The sequence below is a fragment of the Sciurus carolinensis genome, chromosome 16 (genome assembly GCF_902686445.1).
Source record: "Sciurus carolinensis chromosome 16, mSciCar1.2, whole genome shotgun sequence".
Lineage (NCBI taxonomy): Eukaryota > Metazoa > Chordata > Mammalia > Rodentia > Sciuridae > Sciurus > Sciurus carolinensis.
This window is the reverse complement of record NC_062228.1, coordinates 32,547,860-32,570,181: the sequence shown is the minus strand read 5'-3', so window position 1 is coordinate 32,570,181 and position 22,322 is coordinate 32,547,860. Positions and strand designations below refer to the sequence as shown.

General features: G+C 33.7%; 1 protein-coding gene across 15 annotated transcripts in view; it reads left to right on the top strand.

The window, feature by feature from the left end:
• Nucleotides 1-22,322, top strand: part of Cyld (CYLD lysine 63 deubiquitinase) — a 142,844-nt gene that overhangs the window by 8,833 nt on the left and 111,689 nt on the right. For 13 of the 15 annotated variants that reach the window (XR_007105356.1, XR_007105358.1, XR_007105357.1 and 10 more), the window contains 4 exons: nt 2,295-2,400; nt 18,098-18,106; nt 19,089-19,187; nt 21,275-21,391. Coding sequence is in view for 11 of the 15 variants with exons in the window: in XM_047527742.1 (XP_047383698.1) it covers nt 2,295-2,400; nt 18,098-18,106; nt 19,089-19,187; nt 21,275-21,391 (331 nt within the window). In the remaining 4 variants the exon portion in view is untranslated. The remainder of the gene's footprint in view (nt 1-2,294; nt 2,401-18,097; nt 18,107-19,088; nt 19,188-21,274; nt 21,392-22,322) is intronic. The other 2 variants (XM_047527747.1, XM_047527748.1) reach the window with 2 other exon arrangements.

Genomic DNA, 22,322 nt, shown 5'->3' with positions numbered 1-22,322 from the left:
AATTATTTTTGGTACCAGGATTAAACTGAGGAGCACTCAACCACTGAGCTACATCCCCAGCCCTTTTTTGTAATTTTTATAGATAGGGTTTCACTGAGTTTCTTAGTGCCTCACTGTTGCTGAAGCTGGCTTTGAACTCTTGATCCTCCTGCCTCAGCCTCCTGAGCTGCTGGAATTATAGGCATTTGCCATGGTGCTTGGCTTGAATACTTGAATAGTATTCTTAATCTTTAAATTTGCCTTATTGTAGCTGAACAGTAGACAAAATAAAAAGACAAACCAAACCAAACTAAAACAACAGCAAAAAAAAAAAAAAAAAAAAAAAAAAAGAAAAGAAAAGAAAAACAACAACAATAAAAAAACCAAAAAACTACCCCTCCAACCCCAACCCAATACATTATGATATTATTTTGGAAAGTTTTTTTTTTTTTAATTTATGTTTTGTTTGTGTAGTATTTGACAAATTTTATTGGCTGGTCTGATTTTTATGGTAATATAAAACATGGTTTATAGAAAATACCTAAGTAGAAATAGCCATGGGAATACACAATTGGGATTTGGGTTATTTCCACATTTTCTTCAACTCTTGGTACTGATTTTTTTGTCTAATGTGTGACAAATAATTTATATTTTAGCTGTACAGTTCATTGGCATTAAGTATATTCTCATTATATCATCTTACTCATCCCCAGAACTTTTTTACCATTCCAAACTGAAACTCTATACCTATTAAACCAATTCTCTATACTCTCCTCACCACCTGTTAATTGCTCTTTCTGTTTCCATGAATTTACCTGTTCTAGGTACTGCATGGAAGTGGAATCATGTAATATGCTTTTGTTTATGTCACTCATTTGAAAGTTACCTTAAAATCATAATTGTTAATAATGGATACATTCCAGTGTGGCAAGTTCAGTTATACCTGTGTCGTGAAGAGAAGGAGAATAAAAAGACTAGGAACATTTTTATCACAAATGGGAAAAACAGGCAAAATTTTGTTAGGTACAAAGAAGGCGATTGATACAGGATTACTAAATCCGAGGATGAGTTGGGAGAGGACTTGTACTCACAGTGGGAATGTTTTTAGTAATCATTTTTTTATCTCCAGGTATAATCTGAATAGGGTAGAATGTGAATGTTCTACTATAAGTGTCTATTATCTTATGCTTGGAAATTTTAAGAAATGCTCTTTGATACTCATTATTAGGTACTAAATAAACATTTGCTGAATTCTTCATGAAGTTAGAACCAATGTAAAACATGTGAGTTCCTCAAGATAGCTAACTATAAAAGAACTCCTTTTAACCAATAGTCTCTAAATTTTAATTCAGTCTTTTGGAGAAGACATTGTGGGCTGAGTGGAGGGAAGGTGGAGAAAGAGGGCCACTAGTCACTGGTGTTAGTTTCTCCTTGCTTCAGGTCATCTGGCTGAGGCCCCAAACTTAGCCAGTCATTTAGGCCTTGCCCTTCTTACAAGGATATCTACAGATCATCCTGTGTACCCAGGGCAGACTGCCTAGAGGTACGTCCTGCCAGCTCTTCCCCTTGCTTCTGTCCATCCCCCAGTTGGCTTGTTCAGGTATTGGTTCCAGACACTTCTAAGTATGTTCCTTGAGAGAAAGGTTATGGCTAGTACAATTTCCTCTAATCATTTTCATTTCCAGGGACATTTTAGCACACTGTACACATTGGTGCTCAGGGCAGTTGTCTGGCCAATCTATCAGTTTGCTTGATAAAGAGTGCTCTAGTAGTTGGTGTTACTTTGTCGTATAATATTAAATAGAAAATCTCCATTTTGGAGAAAATTTTGTTCTTCGTACGACAGAAGAACAATTAATAGACTTTCTGTGAACAGAAAAGCATATGATAGTTCAAATTGATTAGGTGCTCAGGGAATATAAAGTGTGATCAGCTTTTAGGGATAGGTTTCTGGTGAAATAATGTATTGTTTATAAATTTTTCTATGAATACAATGTCTTTTAAAATCTCAGTTGGGTGTTATTCCACAGACTTGTGTTTATTGTCCAGTAAAGTATGAAAAACATTTTTGGTTCTTTGTTCATCTCTGGGTTTACTATAACTTGCTTGTTCTTGGTTCTTATTTTTCCAGAAACAAACAAAAAAAGTCTTACTACTATGGCAAATATTTCTTATATATTTTTTTTTCTTTTAGTCAAATAGTTAAAATTTACCAAAGTAAAATATTTTGGAGGATTCTTTTATGGAAAATACAGACTTTCATATTTATATTTTATTGAGAGCTCCAAAGTTTATATTATTTTTATAATTTCTAGGATAACCCTATTGGCAACTGGGATGGAAAATTTGATGGAGTACAGCTTTGTAGTTTTGCAAGTGTGGAAAGTACAATTCTTTTGCACATCAATGATATCATCCCAGGTATGTTTTCTTGATGTTATATATATTTACAAGCTAGAGTTTCTAACATGTATTTTGTCATGAGAATTTAAATATACACTTCAAGATGCATGTTTTGAATTTGACTTTTATACTATAGAATTATTAAATAGAATATCCTTTCTTACCTCCTAATGAAAACAATAACAATTTTTATTTCCAGAAGTATATGAGTGTGGGGTAATATTTATATATTATTTTTCACTTTTTTATCTCCTAGGGGGAAAAAATCCCTTTCTGATAATTAGAAGGTTCAGGAAATATAATAAACCACAATGTGAAAAAAAAATAGGTTGGAGTAAGAGGTTAGTGTAAAATGGAAGCCTTTAAGCAGAAATTGGTTGTCTCATCTAATCTAATCTAATCTACTGTGGAGAGGATTCTTGCTGAAGATTCTTTCTAGTTTTGATATGATATAATTAATCATGTTTCATGATTGTAGTCAGAAACAAATTTCTCAACTTTCCATCTTTAAAAAAAACCCTAAGAACCTTTATTTTGCCTCAAATATATAGCTCCTAATGGCAGCGGTTATGTAATTGTTAATGTTCCTAGTGAAGCAACATTAACAGTACCATCCCTGTTGTTGGTAAAATTCCCAGTGATGGGCTAGTGCAGTAAAAGTAACAGACAATCAGAGATGGTGGTGTTTATCAAGCATTCTACCACTATGACTAGAATGTCCAAAACACTGCAAGTAGACTGTAGACAGGCATGTGTCACTCTGAATTAGATGACCTGTACACTCTGACATTCTTGACAACTTATAAGGTAGGTCTTAATGATCCCCATATTACTGACTAAAACAGAAAACAAAACAAAAAAACCCAAAACCTGGAACTCAAGTATGACTAAGAATGTCCAAGATGAAAGTAAATGCTAGAGCCAGAATTCAGATCCAGGCCTGATTATCAGGCAGTGCCCTTTTTAGCACTTCCCCAACCCTGATTCTGTGTGTATTGTTTCCATGTGAAGACCTGCATGGAAAACCATACTTCTCAGTCTCACATACTGTTTCCATGGAGATGCATTTTGTCTTTAATTCTATAAAAGCTGAATTTTTACTGTAGTAAGGATTACAACTGAACAGGCAAACTAAATCATTTTTTCTTCTAGTGTTTTTCCATTATTGTTAATTTCGACATAGAACATTTTTGTTTCCTTCAGTTCATTTCAGGTTCTCGGTTTCTTGTTTTATAAAAAGAATAAGGCTAATACTAGATGAACCTTAAGGTTTCTTCTAGTCTGTCTGGTGTGCCCTTCCTGTTTTCCTGTTGGTGTATAAGTACTTACTTTATAGAGTTAGAGAATGCTTTCTACTTCAGCTTTTAGTTTTATAGCAAGAGTACATTAATTTCATTGGAGGTATGAGGGTCAGATGGTAACTTTGTTTTGATTTTACTTGGGACAGTCTGACATGGCATACTTTGCTCTTCTTGATTTCTTTAAAGTTAGTTTTTTATTTCTTGCAAATTGGAATCTGAGCTATTTATTCACTTCTTTTTGGAAGTGGTTTATATTCAGAGGAAAGCATACATGTGCTTTATATTTTATTTAAAGTGATATTGAATTCACTTTTTCATGCCTATTAAAGGAGATAACATAAGTTTTGATTTTATGAATCGAAATCTTTTTTATATAATGAATGCTTATTGTTTAAAAAGTAGTACTATACTAGATCCTTCATTCATATAGTATTAAGGCCTTACTTAGGCTGCTTTTAGATTTTGGAGATATAGTAGGAAGCAAAACATAAAAATTCTTCTCACATGGAGCTTTCATTCTTGCAAGTGGAGAAAGACCATAAATAAGTAAAATATATGGTCAATTAGGTGGTGGGGGAGGTTGAAGAAAGATATACAAGGTCAGGGGAGGAATGGGCCAGAACGGGATTCTTCTGTTTAATACAGAATGGTCCCAGTGGACCTCTCTAATAAGGTGACATTTGAACTCTTGACATGAAAGAAATTGGGCAGCCAGTCACAGTGATGTACTGCTTTAATCCCAGTTGGCTCAGGAGGCTGAGGCAGGAGGATTGCAAGTTCAAAGCCAACCCCAGCAATTTAGCAAGGCCCCAAGCAACTTAGCGAGACCCTGTCCCAAAATAAAAAATTTAAAAATGGGCTGAGGATGTGTGAGTCAGTGGTTAAGTGCCCCGGGTTCAGTCCCTGGTACAAAAAAAAAAACAAAAAACAAAACAAAAAAAAAAAACACATATATATATTTAGAGAGAGAGAAAAAAAGAGAAAGATAAAGAGAAATTGAGGAGTGAAAACGTGGATATTCCAAGGGGTAGGGGCCATGGTCATAGCCAGCCTGGGCAGTTTGAGCACTAACGAAGAGTTCCCTGTGATTGCAGCAGACAGCATGAGGGAGAGAGAGCGAGCTGGCACAAGTGGGGCATTGGGCTGTTGGATGGATTCTTGGCCTATACTTTTGGGGAGATGGAACCCATAGGTGGGTTTTTTAGCAAAGGATGCTTTATCTAATTTACATTTTTAAGTGACCACTTCGGTCACATCCTAAGAATGGACTATATGGAAGACAGACACAGGGGACCCAGAAGGAGACCTATGCAGTTATTCATGTGAGAGATGGTGGTGGCATGGGCTGCAGTAGTTTGATAAAGTAGGTGAGAATTGAATGGATTTTGGATGTAGTTTGAAGAGCGCTAATAAGATTTGCAGATGCTTGGGGTGTGGGGTTGGAGGGAAAATTTTGAGGAATCCAGGATGACTCCAAGCAACTAGAAGGCCATACTGGCCATTTACTGAGGTGGGAAAGACAGCAGGAAGGAGCAGGAGTATATGTGTGTGTGTGTGTTATGGGAGGGGTAGGGGGTTGGGGCATTATTTTTGAATTTAGAATTTTTGTTTTGAATATGAAACTGATATACTTATTAAATAATTTCAGTTGAATGTTTACACTAATATAAGAATGCTTATTTAATCCTTTTTTAAGGATGGGTAATAGTGCTGAAATTTTTTATATTGGAAAAACTTTTTATTGTGAAATTTATTTGCAAAAAGGGTATGTAAAACATGTATCAAGAATAAATAATGAACATTCCTGTAACTTGGCATCCAAGTTAAGAGAGAGGACTTATACTTATGTTAAAAGTACATATAGACCTTTCTCTCATACTAGCTGTATGCCCCTGGGGTAACTACTGTTTTGATTTTTTTTTTTTTTTTTGTTAACAACTTCCTTGATTTCTTTATAGTTTTTTCATATCTCTATGCCTAAATAATACATTGTTTCATTTAGCTTGTCTTTGAATTTAATATAGATAGAATCACACTGCCCCTTAATTATTTGCATAATTTACTTAAATTGTATTTTGAGATTCTTTTCTGTGGGTGAGCGTATTGATAGTTCATTCACTGTCACTGTGTCATAGTTTGTTTATTATGAAGAGATCCCATGGTATAGTGAGCTATTCCAATTTAATGAATGTTTGGGATTTGGGTTATTTCCACATTTTCTTCAACTCTTTTGCCAGCCTTGATGGTTGAGTAATGGTATCTCAAGTTGATTTTAAAATACAGTTCCTTGATTACAATTTCCTATCAAGTTATTAAAACAATTTTAATGAGAAATACATTGACATATCTCAAAGTTTTAAAAAGCACAGTAAAATATCGTTTCCATTTTTTACCTCTTTAATCCCACTTGCCCCTCCCTCATCCCTTGCATTCCGTGGGTACTGTTTCTTTATACAATACAAATATATATATTCTTATTTCCCATTCTCTTTTAATATAAAAAGTATCCTAGTATCTAGGATGCTTTATTCTCCTAATCTTATATTTTAGAGTTTTTTGTATATCTGAATAGAGAGGTTCTTATTTTTTAGAGTTGTTTTCCATTGTATGGAAAAGTGATCAATAATTTACTTAACCAGTTTTGTATTGATGGATGTTTGGAGTGTTTTTAACTTTATACTATTCCAAACAATGCTTCAGTGACCTTGGACATATATATTTCCCACATGAGTTGGCATATAGATTTCCATATGTTTGTTTATGATGAAAGGGTGCTTGTTTTTGTAGTGTTGTCGATATTGCTTTCAGTAATGGATATAAAAATTTTTATTTGTACCAGGGTATAAATACAAGGATAACTTGTAGCTTTTCCATGAGAGTATGATTGTTAACTTTTTTTGCAATTTGATAGGTGAAAAATATATTCCTGTGTAGTTTTAAGTTGCCTTTGTCTGAGTGGTTATTGAACATCTTTTCATATAATTAAGGGCAATTTGTAATTCTCTTTAATTGTTCATTCATATCTGTTGTCAGTTTTTAAATTGGGCATTGGTCTTTTTTCTTACTGGTTTCTTTTCTGTTAGGGTGTTTCACACTTGAGATATGAGGGGTAAGTGTTCTGTTCCTCCACCCTATTTGTCATTTGTTTTTTTTTTCTTTGAACTCTTTGTTTATCTGATCAACCTTATTTGTTGTGTTGTGTAACAGGATTTGCCATTTAACCATGCTTAAGTGTGGGATTCATTGATGCTCTGAGTACTTTACAGTGTTGCACAACCATCTGCACTCCCCATCCAGACCTTAATCCTCCAGAACAGAAGCTCTGTGTCCTTTAAGAAATAACTCCCATTCCTCCTTCCCCTCAGCCTCTGTTAACTTCTATTCTCTACCTCGGAATTTCTGAATTTTCCTATTCTAGGTACCTTATATAAGTGGAATCATACAATATTTGTTCTTTGTATCTGGCATATTTCCCTTAATACAATATCTTTTGACTTTCTTTTTGCCATGCAAGATTAAAAAAATTATGCAGTCGAGTTTATCAATTATGTTTTGGATTCTAGTTCTAAAGGAATTGCCTAGTATTTTCTTCTAATTCTCTTTTGGCTTTATTTTTTACATATGCATCTTTGACCCATCTTTACTTTATGTAGTGCATGACATGAAATATGGATCCAGTTTAACTTTTGTTTTTCCCTCCCAGATAAGTGTCCAAATCATTTATTAAAAAAGCCATCTTCTCTCTGGTTTGAGTTGCCGCTTTCATCATACTGAACTCCCACAAGTACTTTGGAGTATTTCTGGACTTTGTTCTGTTTACTAGCACGTCAGTACCACATTGTTTTCAGTGATGCTTTATGTTTTTATGTTAGTAAAGTTAGTCCCCTCTTATTCCATTCTGAATTTTCCCATTCTACATTGTCTTCCAAAAGTTTGATAGCTTTGCTTTTCACTTTTAAGTCTGTGATCCACCTAAACTTGATTTGTGTGAGCGAGGAGACACAGGAATGGATATCCGATTTGGTCTGCCATGTTTGCTGTGAACGGTTTTCCACTTACATATGTTTGGATCTCTCTCTGGGCTCTTCTTTCTTCACACTAAAACCGCTTGGCCTTCATCATCATAGCTTTAGAAAAGGTCTTGATGCCACTGAGAATACATTTCCTTTCCTTTTTTTTTTTTCCTTCTGTTTTCTTTAATGAATGTCTTTACTGTTTCTGGTCTTGGCTCTTTATTTAAATTTAACTATCAACTTCTCAAATAATACAGGAGAGTCCTGTTATGATTTTGATGGAATTTCAGTTAATCTATAGAACAATTTGAGAAAAATGGACATTTTTTATTATCTTAAAACTTCTAATACATGATCATTATATATCTTTTTATTTATTTAATTTTGCTTTAGTAAAATTACAGTTTTCTCCAGGAGGGACTTTTAAGCATTTTGATACATTATAAAGTAAAATTTATATTTTTAATAGTGTCTTACTAATGCATAGAAATACAATTAACTTTTTTTAAAAGACAGTTTTATTGAGAACTAATCCAGATATCTAAAATAGGTTCATTTAGTATATAATTCAGTGTATTTCAATCTACAGATATGTGAAATCACCAATACAGTTAATTTATTTTTATTTTTATTTTTTGGCACCAGGGATTGAAACGAGGGGTGCTTAACCACTGAGCCACATCCCCAACCCTTTTTATATTTTTTAGAGTCAGGGTCTCACTGAGTTGCTTAGGTCCTCACTCAGTTGCTGAGTCTGGCTTTGAACTCAGGATTCTCCTGCCTTAGCCTCCTGAGCTGCTGGGATTATAGGCTTGAGCCCCTGCACCTGGATAATACAGTTAATTTTAGATTTCAGAACATTTTCATTATCTTATTTTTTTTTTTAATGTGTGGTTTTAATTACCACTGTCCTCACCCTTTGTCCTTTTTAGTCCTAAGCAACCACTAGTCTACCTGTTGTTTCTCTCTGGGTGTGTTGATGATTTTCTGTTTGTATTATGTTTACAGCAACTTAATTATGATATATGCCTGTGTTTTTCTTCATGTTTATCTTGCTTTTAGTTTGATAAACTTCTCAGATTTGTAAGTTTATCTCTTTCAAAAAATGAAATAATTTTAGCCCTTATCTCATCAAATTTTTTTTCTGTTCCATCAATCTTCTGTCATTTTGTAACTTCAGTTAGAAACATCTTAGAATTTTTTATGTTGTCCCTCAAGTGAGGTTAATTTTTCTCAAACTTTTTCTCTTTATTCAGATGATTTCTGTTGTTTTATCTTTGATTTTACTGATTTTCCTTCATTGTGATCAGTAACTCATCTGTATTAGTCCATTTGCTGCTATAACTAAATACCTAAGCCTGGGTGTTTTATGAAGAAAAGAGATTTAGTTAGCTCACAGTTTTGGAGACTGGAAGTCTAAGATTGGGTAGTCAAATTGATTTGACCACTGGAGAGGGCCTCATGGCAGATGGTATGTTTTGAGTGCTGGGAAGGGGAAAGTGAGAGATCACAGAATGAGACAGGAAGTCAGAGAATAAGGAGGGACTTGTTCTTCAGTTTGTTCTGGTGAGAACTTAACTTCATGAAACTATTATTAATCCCTTTCAAGGGTTATGGCCTAATTCCTTTCCACTAGGCATTATCTCTCTGAAAGATTCTACCACCTTTCACTGCCATACTGGGGACCACACTTCCATCTCATGAACTCTTGGGGGAAACACTCAAACCTCTTCTAAACCCTATAGCATCATTCAGTGAATTATTTTTTTTATGTACTGCATTTTTAAGTTTTTCAAAGTGCTTTTAACATTTTCTATTTGGTTTTATTTTGCTAAGTAATTTTTATTTCTTTGATCAGAGATTTTCTTTTTTCTCCTTTATTGTGAGTACACTTTTCTTTACATCCTTGAGTTTAGTTATAGATGCTTCTTTATAGGTCTTTGGTCTGCTAATTCCAACACTTGAATCATCTGTGGATTGGAAGTCATTGTGATTTTTTTTCTTTTGAAAATAGGATACAGTTTCCCTCTCTTTTCTGTGTTGAACAGTTTTGGATTATATCTGTGCTGTTCCTTTCTTCTAAATTTTTAGTCCCCTCATAATCTGCCTCCTGTCTTTTCACTCAATAGTGCCTGTAAATAGTTGTTTTTATATTTTGTCAATATTTATATCTATTACCTATAGGGAAAATGGTCTAATAGGAACTTATTCTATCATAGAAGCTATTTCTAAGCACTATACATTTTAGAATATGGAGACATTGATTCAAGAAAAAGGAAGGATTTCTTTGGGGAGGAATGTTGACATGATCAGATTTTATCCTAACGGTTTTTATTATTTGAAATATTATATTTTTTCACTGCACATTGATTTTTAAGTTTTTTTTTTTTATGTTTTCTTTATTGCTTTCACATTAGTACAAAACCTTTGGGAAGGAAAAGGTTCTTTTAAGTGTAAGTCAGAACTTCTTATTGGGATGATTTTTCCTGCAGGTGACAGCTGGCAATACCTCGAATCATTTTTGATTGTCAAATTATGGGATGATAGCACTGGTATCTATTGAGTAGAGGTGCTGCTAAATATCCTAAGTACCCAACGCAGCCCACACAACAGATAGTGATCTGGTCCAAAATGTTAGTAGAGTTGTATTGAGACACCCTGTCCTAAAAATTTTCTGAGAACTATATTAATTTTATAATGCTAACTTGCTTGATGGCTAAGGGGAATGCCTTGCAAAATTTTTTTTCTTTTTTTTTTTTTTGTGTATTCTTTCAGGGCAACCAATTCCAGCTAATACTGTTTTTCTAGAATCCTATAATTAAATTTCACTTTCCTAACCAAATCAAATATGTTCAGGGGTTTCCTTTCTAATTCTTTGTAGTATGTGTGGCAATGGTGGTGGGTAATGTCCAAAGGGTACTTTTGAAAGCTCAAAACCTTGTGGCATTTTATATTGAGTGCAGCTATTCTTTTTACCTATTTTAATTTCATTTCTTTGAATTTTATATTTTATAACATATAATTGATAACATTGAGTAATTGGGGATACTGAGGAAATATTTAATGTTATCATTAAAGAAAGGAAAAGATACCCTAACTATGAAATTGGTTTATGTATGATTGTTTTTCTTAGTCTGCTATAGAATATTTTTAAATTTTTTAAATTTGTTCTAATTAGTTATACATAATAGTATAGAATGCATTTTTGACACATCATACATAAATGGAGTACAACTTCTCATTCATCTGGTTATACATGATGTAGAGTTACACAGGTCATGTAATGATATATGCACATAGGGTGATAATGTCTGACTCATTCTGTTATCATTCCTACCCGCATGCCCCCTCCCCTCTCTTCACTTCCCTCTGTCTAGTCCAGAATACCTTTATCCCGCTCCCCCCACTTACTGTGAATCAGCCTCTGCACATCAGAGAAAGCATTCAGTCTTTGGTTCTTTGGGACTGACTTTTTCTGCTTAGCCTAATATTCTCCAGTTCCATCTATTTACCAGCAAATGCCATAATTTCATTTCTTTAATGCTGAGTAATATAGAATAAAGATTTGCAGTGCTTTTCTTCTTACTCTACATCTTTATTTCTATGTATGTTTTTCCATTCTTAATTTAGTTTGAAATCTAAATTATCTTGGGGTCTATCATTTGAAAAGAAAAAACTACCATTTCTATTTTTTCTGTGAAAGAATTGAATATAACCTGGCAAGAAATTCTTTTCACTAGTATTTATCTTAAAACATTTACAATGTTATTTTATCTAAATATTAGTGTAGAATTAAAGTTTTAAAAATTAGACAGCTCTCTTGGGAATCACTTGTCAGGCAGACTGTAGATCCGTGGTTGTCACTGGCATTATTGCTGGCTCAGAGCAGTGACTAGAGGAAAAGATGTGTTTTCCCTTTCTTTTAACACATGATATTCATAAACATTGAATAGGAGATAATTAAGAATGATACCAGCTTTTTTAACATAATACATAAATCACACTTATTTGCAAACAACATAAAGCTTGCAAATAGACTTTTTAAAAACTAAAGTTGTTTAAGTGAAAATTAATTTAGTTTATCTGAATGAGTCTTCGTCTCTATTTCATGTCGTCATTAACACTCTTTTCTTGAGGGGGAAAAAAGAGTCACAGTGTCTCCCTTTAGTTCCTTAATTTCTTTTTTCTTGCCCAATTACCTTCATTTGTGGGACAAAATTAATATTTCCAGCATCTAAGAAAGATTCTTTTTGGAGTGATTGAACAGCTGGTGAGATTAGGAAGGAATTCTTCCCAGGCAGTTGCTTGCTACTGTTGGTTCTAGATACCTTTGACTAAAAGATGCAGCCATCTTAAACCTGCTGTACAAATGTTTCTCTCTTCATTGCTGTTTCAGATGGTTAAACACAATAACACATCTAATTTGACATTATGTTCAGGTTCTGAGGGTTGTGATAAAGCATGTCATTTGATGCCACCCTGAATTATACATTTCTGCCTTTTGAGCTCAGTCTGAGTCTTCTGTTCTAGTTGTGGGGGATTAGAGTATAATGCTATTTATTTTTTATTTTATACTATACAGTGTATCCACTTACAAAGAATTTTTGAAAGCTGTCTCATGAGAATTTTCCCTCCTCATATTGATTCCTGCTACCTCATTTCCTTTGGTATCCTTCTTGATCAATTTCTGCGTCATTCAACATTTGCATGTCTTTGTACTTTTGAGCCTTCTTTTCTAATTTTTTTACCAACCTTACCTGCTGAGATATAATTGACATACAACAAACTGCACATATTTAAAACTGCATAATTTGATACATTTTTGGCATATGAATACGCCCTGAGATCATCACCACAGTCAAGACAGGGGGACACATCCTTTACCCTGCTACAGCCTTGCCCCCACTGACAACCATTGATCTTTTTCTCACTATTCATTTGTTAATGTTTTCTAGAATTTTGTATAAGTGATATGACTCAGATGTACTTAGTTTTTGATTCATACCTGTTGTCCTTTTTATTGCTGATGAGTATTCCAGTTTTTTTTTAATCCATTGACTTCATGGACATTTGGGTTTTTTTCCGATTTTTGGCCATTATGAGTAATGCTGCTATGAAAATTAGCATACAGATTTTTTGTGAATATATGCTTTCGCTGTTTCGTGTACATATCTAGCTGTGAAATGGCTGAAGCTATTGTAGGGGATTGTTTGGCCTACAAACAGAAAAGTCTGCAAATCTGCCATGATGTCTTTCCAAAGTGTTTACTCTATTTTATATTCTCAGCAGCAGTGTACTAGAGTTCCATTTCTTCCACATCCTTTTCAGCACTTATTATAGTCTGTCTTTTAATTTTAGCTATTGTAATAGGTTTATAGTGGCAATCTAATTATGGTTTCAATTTGCATTTCACTAGTGACCAATAATGTCAAAGATTTTCATATGCTACGTGTCCTCTGTAAATCTTTCTTGGTATAATATCTGTACAAATGTTTTGATGATTTTTTATTATTGAGTTTTGGGAATTATTTATAAATTTCTAATACAAGTCCTTTATCAGATATATGATTTGCAGATACCTGAGATTGTTAGATTCACCTGCAGAGAGGGCACATTTACCTGGTTTGTTCCAGTGATACTGTCTTGTAAAACCTTAGTACAGTATCACAACAAGGGTATGAACACAGTGAAGTCAAGATGAAGGGCATTCTCATCATCACAGGGATCCTTTATGTTGCTCTTTTAGTACTACGCCACTTCCCTTGTCCTCTCACCCCTCCTTAAGCTCTGACAACCACTAATCTCTTCTCTTTTTCCAAGTTTGTCATTTCAAGAATATTATTCAGTGGAATTGTATAGGATGTAACCTTTGGGGATTGACTTTATTCACTCAGCATGATTCTCTGGAGATTAGTCCATGTTGTGTGTATTAGTGATTTCTTTCTTCTTATTACTAAGTAATAGTCCATGTTATGGTTGTACCACTGTTTAATGATTTATCCATTGAAAAAAACATGTAGTTTTTGGACATTATGAACAATGATTTTATAAACATCTGTGTGTAGAATTTTTAGTGAACACAAATCTTCATTTTTCTGGCATAAATAAATGTCAGTCGTACATTTACAGGTCATAAGATATTTCTATAGTTAGTTTTTTGGGGTAAGGGTACTGAGGATTGAACTCAGGGGTACTTGGCCCACTGAGCCTCATCCCCAGCTCTGTTTTGTATTTTATTCAGAGACAGGGTCTCACTGAGTTGCTTAGCACCTCGCTTTTGCTGAGGCTGACTTTGAACTTGACATGCCTCAGCCTCCCAAGCTGCTGGGTCCATAGTTAGTTCTTTAAGAAACTATTACTGTTTTCCAGAGTGACTGTACTATTTTGCATGACCACCAGCATGACATGAGTGATCATCTTTCTACAGCCTCACCAGTATTTGGGATTGTCACTATTTTAAATTTTAGCTATGCTGAGAGATGTGTGGTGATAGCTCAGTGTGGTATTGAGTTTCCCTGATAGCATGTTTTTTGCACTTATTGCCATCTATATATTTTCTTCAGTAAAATGTCTCTTCATCGGTTTTGCCAGACAAATTGGATTGTTCGTTCTTTCATTGTAGAGTTTTGAGAATTCTTTATATAGTCTAGATACTGATCCTTTATGGGATATATAATTTACAGATTTTTTTGTCCATTGCTTGTCTTAATATGTTTTTCAGAGTAGAAAATTTTGGTTTTTCTGAAGTCAAATTTATAAAGTTTTCCTTTTATGGATCATGATTTTTGTGTCAAGTCCAATAACTTTTGCCTAGCTCTAGACTTAGAAGATTTTTTCTTAATTTTTAAAAATTAAAGATAATTCACATACCATTATATTTACTCCATCAGAACATGCAATTCATACAATTCAGTGATATTAAGTACATTTACAATGTTGTGCAACTACCAATTCTGTCTAGTTCCAGGAATTTTTCAAAATTTCAAATGAAAACCTTGTACCTACTTCCCATTTGCCTACCCTCTGCAGCCCCTGGCAACCATGAATCTACTTTCTATCTCTGTGGATTTGTCTATTCTGGACATTTCATATGAATGGAATTTTTAAATTGTGGGCTTTTGTGACTGACTTATTTAAGCATAATCTTTTCAGGGTCCATTCATGTTGTAGCATACATCAGTACCCAAGTCCTTTTTGTGACTGAATAACATTCTATTGAATAGATACACCATATTTTGCATAACCTTCATCAGCTGATGGACATTTGGATTGTTTCTATTATCACAAAAAATTCTGCTGTGAAAATTCATGTACAGGATTTTCTGTGGACATATTTTTTCAGTTTTCCTGGGTATGTACCTAGGAGTAGAATTGCTGGATCATATGGTAATTCTGTGTTTGTCATTTATGGAACTGCCAGATGTTTTCCAAAGTGCTTGTACCATTTTACTCTTTTACCATTAATGTATGGGATTTCTTTGTGTACTCTTTTCTCTTATTGTTTTTTTAAGTTGTATAGTTTTACATGTTATGTTTAAGTGCATGAGTCATTTTGAGTTAAATTTTTTGGTAGGATGTGAGACTTAAGAAGTTCTTTTATTTTTAAACCTAAGACTATTTAATTGTTTTAACACCATTTGTTAATACTGTTTCTTCCATTAGATTGCTTTTGTACCTTTGTCAAAATTCAATATTGGATTTATATGGGTCTATTTCTTGGCTCTCTATTCTGTCCCATTGATCTGTGTGTTGTTTCACTGCCAGTACCACACAGTCTCAAGTACTGTAGCTAAATAGTAAGCTTTACAACAGGTTAATGGATTCTTCTTTATATCCTTCTTTTGTAAAACTATTTGAGTTAGTCCATGTCTTTTCCTTCCCCATGTATATATTTTAGAATAATCTTGTGTAATCTACACAAAATTTTGAGATTTTGATTAGGAATTACATTAAACTTACATGTGACTTTGGGGAGAATTGACTTACTTTGGTTAGAGAGATCTGGCTTTAGTTGGACTTTCTTTTGTCTGTACCCTTGACATTTCCAGGTTGTTGGCTTGTGTAGCTGGGATACAGATGAGGCAAGAACACCACCCAGGGGAATCTCCACCATGCTCTTGCTTGGCTTGGGTCCTAAGGTCCCTCGATGGTCTATCCTCTTCTTTCCACCTTTTAATATTTGTTTTATATATCATGTACAGAGTTTTTAGTTGTACTTAGCCGAAGGAATAGGGAAAAGTATGTCCACTCTATATTTCCAGAAGTGCAAGTTGCATCTTCATTTTTAACATTAGATATTAGATATCATTTCACATGAGTAAAGTACATAATTAACCTTTTTTAAAATTATTGCATTGTGTTTCATTTTAAGGGTATACTATAAACTTTTTAGAGCTAATTTAGACCTTTTTTCAGTCTTTTGCTATTATAAATGGGGCATCTGTAAACAACTTCATCATATGAATCAGTTTGCATACATGCCTATGTAGTAAGCTGAATGGTAACTTCCTAGGAGTTTTAAAATTGCTGGGTCAAAGGGCACGTGCATTTTACATTTTGATAGATGATGATGAATGATTTTCCAAGGAGACTGAATCACCTTGAATGATAGGTAGGATTTCTGGTCATGTGAGACAGAGCCCCAAATGATATTTTGAAGCATTAGATCTCAGTGTACAACTCTGAAGTTATCTGTAAGGTCACACAAAGATACAATTTTTATATACAGTTGTCCAAAATATAAGGAAAGTACTTATTGTAATCTGTAATCCAAGTTTGGATAATTGCTATGTATAGTTTGTTTGCTCTCAGGTTTTATAATCTCTCACTCTACTCAAGTAAACATGTTTTCCTCACACAATTTTTCTGTGGATGTTCAGTTCTCATTTGGGTCTAAATTATACTCTGTGGTTGATCAATTAAGCAATTTCCTGGAACTTAACACGTCATTCAAATTCACAAACATTTCTTTAGGTTTGAGCAAAACTTGTTCACTAGTTTACTGTTACAATTTTCAACCCAAGATTATCCAAGGGATTTTAATTTTTTTTCTGATTAAATCAACAAGAGTAATGGATTGATTTTATCATTCATTGATTTTCTTATTTTGAATGTAATCCTCGCTGTTTCTATATTATGCATACTTAGGTTTGCTTTGTTTTGCTCAATGCAGTGTCCGTGTTGTTCTATATATCAGTAGTTTATTGCTTTTTATTGTTATATAGTATTCCATCATATGAGTAGATCACAATTTGTTTATCTATTCTTCTGTAGAATAAATTGTTTCCAGCTTTTGGTTATTATGAATAGAGTTGCTGTGTACATTTTTGTACATGCTGCTTAGTGTACATATCTTGCTATCTCTATCAATATCTTTAATTACAACCATTTTAATCTTACAAAATCATCTGCTGAATATATTCCTTACCTTGTTTATTAGCCTTTATTTACTTTTTCCTAAGTTGATAATCTAAAATTTATGTTAGAAGGCTTTTATTATTATTTAAGTAGTTTAATTAACATAGTTATGACAAATTAATGACAGTTATTTGGTATATAATTGTTGGAGGATAAATTAGATGTGGTATGTGACCTTTTATCTGCATAGACTCCTGTTAGATTGCCCTGTTCCTCAAAGTTGATATTTGGCCCCATTTTTGATAAAGTCTTTAGCAGAAGGTAACCACAGTCTCCAACTCCAGTGCTTCTAGTTCCCAGTCCCAATCTTCAAAGCATTACCAGAAGAACTATTACCACTGGCTCATCCATGTGACCCTATGCTGCTAGGATGCATTAACAGTTTAACAAAGTGAAGACCATCAACTAAATTTGTTACAGTGGCTACTGACTGTGTAATGGCCATATATTATGGTATACTTGTGAATGTCTTATTTTCATATGGAGTTATATGCAGTCAATTACAGTTAGTAGTGGTAATTAACTTTCTTTAGTCAATTTATCTGCTATAATTTGGGAATATTTCCCAGTGACAGAGATTTTCCTTCCATAGTAGCTGTCATTGGTGATATTGATAGACCGAATGATAACATCATGAAAGTATTAGCAGATAACATTTCTTTTGCTATGTTACTTGTTAAAATCATGGTTAATCAGTGTAATTTTTGAATTAAGATAATATTGGCATATTCCATAATAATATTGGAGTATTCCATTTCATCATTTTCTGAGACATTTAAGATATGTAGCATAATAATATTACCCTCCTTCTCCAACTATGGAAAACAGTTACCAAGCACCATTTACATATAATTAATTCAATATGATTCCTTTTTTTAAAAAAAGTGATCTTTTCCTTGTATTTAAAATATAAAATGTTTCCTATTTTTTTCTTTCTATCCTCAAAAATCTACTGTGGGTGATATCGTTTTTGCTGATATACAGCTTTATCAGGTATGACTCTTAAGTGTCATGTTGGGATTTACAGATATGTGGTTGAACTTTTCAAAGGAAAAACTTTCCACATTGACTCTCCTACATTTATTTGATCAGTATTTATAAATGTCTTATGAGTGTTACTGAGCTTTAAGGTTCAGAATTGTCTTTGTATCAAAAACAAGTTTGCCAAGAGAAAGTTTCAAAGAGAAGTTCAGAGTGTTTTCTTTAAAAATATTTCTGTTGCACGTCTCTGACTTTCTGCATTATTAATCTGTATAAGTCTCTGTGTTTTTGTTTATATGTGTAAGAGTTTGTGTACACATGTGCTATTCTTAACATACACATGTTTTTAAAAGCTGATACATAACCATTGCCTTCCTACCTATGTTACATGTTCCTCCCCAGGCTTTGTTCAGACTGCGTTCCATAATACATGTTAATATGAGATGCTAGGTTAGAATGGCACAGAAAGTATTATCAAATAAGTTTACTATATCCATCCTTGAGAGAGTCACAGTATACTTGAGCATATCAAAGATTTGGGTTTTATGCAGCAAAAAATATCTTTTTTTATCTGAGCATCTAGAAATATTTGGGTGTGGAACGCTTTATGGTATGCTGGGCATACTGACTTGGGAAATGCTGCAAAAATTATGAGTAATGTTTTCTTTGTAGCGTTTTAAAATATAAAATCAAGTTGACTACACATGATTACGTTTTCAAAAGTTAACGTATTTAGCTGAATTGTATTTTGGGAGTGTATTTTCTTGTTGATATTGCACTTTGAAGAACAGTGTTGATTTCTTTCCCCTCCTGGAGGTGTTACCTCTTTCCTTTGAAGGTCCTTAAAGAGAATTTGTAAAACTGTAAAAATTGTGCTTTTTGTTGGAAAGCAGTTTTTTGTTTTTGTTATTGTCATTGTTTTTTTCTTTTTGATTGTTTTTCTTCTAAAGGAATTTACTTATATTTTAAAAAAAAACATGTTTACTGTTTTTAGATAGCGTGACACAAGAAAGGAGGCCTCCCAAACTTTCCTTTATGTCAAGAGGTGTTGGGGACAAAGGTTCATCCAGTCATAATAAACCAAAGGCTACAGGTATGGATTAATAGGAGGTAATTCTTGGTGACTGAGGTGTTATCTTCTTTGCCTAGGCATCAAGAAAGGTTATAAACTGTCATGGCTTAACATATTTTTAGACTTACTTCTTTCAGGCATTTTAAGGAGTTAAGCTAAAATTTCATATAGATGGTGTTGCCTAAGCCAAGAATTCCCCACCTTTTTTTCCTGGTAAGAAGTTTCCTATGAGAATTTATGTCTTTAGCTGGCCTATAATCAACTCGCTTTTGGGATTCCCTGCTTGTAACCTTGGGTATTTATAATTGCAACTATATAAAATAATCACCTATGGCTAGTGTTATGTAGGATAGTGTACTAGAAGTTAATTATGTGGATTTGGCTAAATAGATGTGGCACAAATTAAATTCCAAACTGCTAAGGAAAAAATATTGTCTCTTTTCCAGAAAATTCCTTACAACACATGTGTAGTTCACAATTCTTTTTCTGTTCACTTCCACATACTTCATAGATTTATAGGGTAGTTTTTAAACGAGCCCAACAGCCCATTTAACAATCTGTAAGAATTTTTTTTAACGTAGATGTGGATTAGAAGAATATTTTTTCCTGAGTTATCTAGTTGAGCAAAACTATTTTGGTTTGTTTAAAACTTCAATTAAGGAAATATTTTATGTGACATTAAGTCCTGAGATTTAGGGTTAATGACACGTTATATAGGTATTTTTATATTAGCTTATATATCTATAAAGGATAACTCAGATTTACTATTCTCACATATAAAAAATAACTACTACTTTTCTTATTCACACTAAAAATTTTTTTGAGGTGGGGATCTTACTATATTGCTCTGGCTGACCTCACCTTCCTGGATCCAAGTGATTCTCCTGCGTTAACCTCCTGAGTTGTATGTGTATGGCATTGTGTCTGGCACCAGATTTAAGACACAGGTGTTAATTGGGTGATAGCTGGTCTGAGTGAATGGTGTAAAGTCTAGAGTTATTGGCTTTAGGTTGAAAAATTAAAACCAACTTCAATATGGGTTTTGGAGACTACACTGCTCTCCATGATGGCCTGTTCTCTTAATCAGTACCAAAGCAGGCAGCATTTGGAAATGTCTGTGACACGGCTCTATTAGCTTTTTGTTAATAATATTTGATAAATCTAATATGAAAGATTTAATAGTGCCTTGTTTATTCAGGCATGGGGAAATCAAGCAACAAATTTTATGACCAGCAATTCCAAAATGTTTAAACTTTAAATATTTTATTTTTATGGCTTTTAATTTTTTTGTGGTGCCAGGAATTGAACCCAGGGGGTTACATCCCCAGTGTAAACCTTAAATCTTTATAAACTTAATTTTATGCATTGATTTATATACAGCATTTGAAAATTACCTGTTTTGAAAGGAACTATTTAAAAATTACTGACATTTGAGAAATGAAATGTGTTCTGTGATTTTGTCTTTGCAAGCATCATGGAGTATACTTACTTACACAGACCCAGACAGTGTGACTTACCACACACCTAGGCTGTGTGGTATAATACTATTGTATTTTTGGTTTGTCATTGGCCAAATGTTATTATATGTTACATGGTTGTAGTAGGTTAAACTTGTAAACTGATAGATTGATCAGACGAAATTGGGGAATGGTGATTTTTGATATTTAGAAATAAACAACAGTACATGGAATGATTTCTTAGAGTACTTTGTATATAAAAAATAAGCACTCTTGGGGCTGGAGCTTAGCTCAGTGGCAGACCACTTGCCTACCATTTGTGAGGCACTGGGTTTGATCCTTGGCACTGCATAAAAATAAAGAAATAAAATAAAGGCACTCTGTCCATCTTCAACTACAAAAAAAGCCTACACTTTTACTCCTATTCCCATCCTATATTGACTCTACAGGTAAAGAACCTTTAATGTTGCAAAAATGGCTGCCAAGTTTTTATGAATGGAAGACAATAAAATATATTGTGTATCTGTACAATTATTGGTTGTATTTAAAGTTGTTGACATGATATGCATATTAATTTACTCTTATTAAAAATAAAATATGCTTTTTACCATATTGACTATAGTTTTAAAAGAAACTTTTCTTATTCCATAGGATCTACCTCAGACCCTGGAATCAGAAACAGATCTGAATTATTTTATACCTTAAATGGGTCTTCAGTTGACTCACAACCACAATCCAAATCAAAAAATACATGGTACATTGATGAAGGTAATCTATAATTCTGGTGTTCTTTACAGTGATCCTCTCCTTTTACTCATCAGAGAAAATGGCTTTTTCATCAGTATTTGCAGTTTTTGAAAATAGAATCCATAGACAATATTGCTGAACTTGAATATTATACAAAATTTGAACTGTACTACTATTAATAAAACATTTAAAATGTATTAACAACTTGTTCTTTTTTAAAAAAAAAAAACAACTTATCTGCTTAGGGTAGATCTGTAGAATCAATTTTGAATCATTTTTAAAGACTTTTCTGCCTGGGTCTTTCTTGACCTCTTTAACCTATTATATCCCATCATCTTACATATAGGATACCTGTGACTTAAATTGAGCAATTTTATCTTTTTGTAAGTTTTTATGGGTGTCCTGTTATATAGGATGATGGGACATAATGGAATTTATAGCATCCCTTTTAAAAAATGTCTTCGCTTGGTTCAGAGACATAATTTTCAATTTATTCATTTTCTTGTTCATCTGTTCAGCAAATACTTGTCGAGGTTTACTCTGTGCCAGGCATAGGGTTACAGTGGTGAGGAAGAGCGCAGCTATGCTCCTGTCCTGTTCTGAGTTTACAAATTGTCAAGATAGAAATTAATCAGACACAGAAACAGCGTGGGATTGCAGTGGCACTGAGCGCAGTGGAGACGAGCTGTTGGAGGAAGGGGACGAGCGGGCATTTGCCCAGGGGCTCGTGTTTCTTTGAGGAAGCGGCATGTGCTTAGATTTACCAGAGGAACTGTGTGGAACATGGTGAAGGAGGATAGGAGAGCCTTTTAGGCAGAGGGCATGGTACACATAAAGGCCTTGGGAAAGTGGAGCTAGGCTTTGCTCTTTTTAGTCAAAAGAGCCAGAGTCGCTACACAGAGAGAGGCATAGCACTGTATGAAATGAGAATGGAACTGCCCCCAGGGCCAGG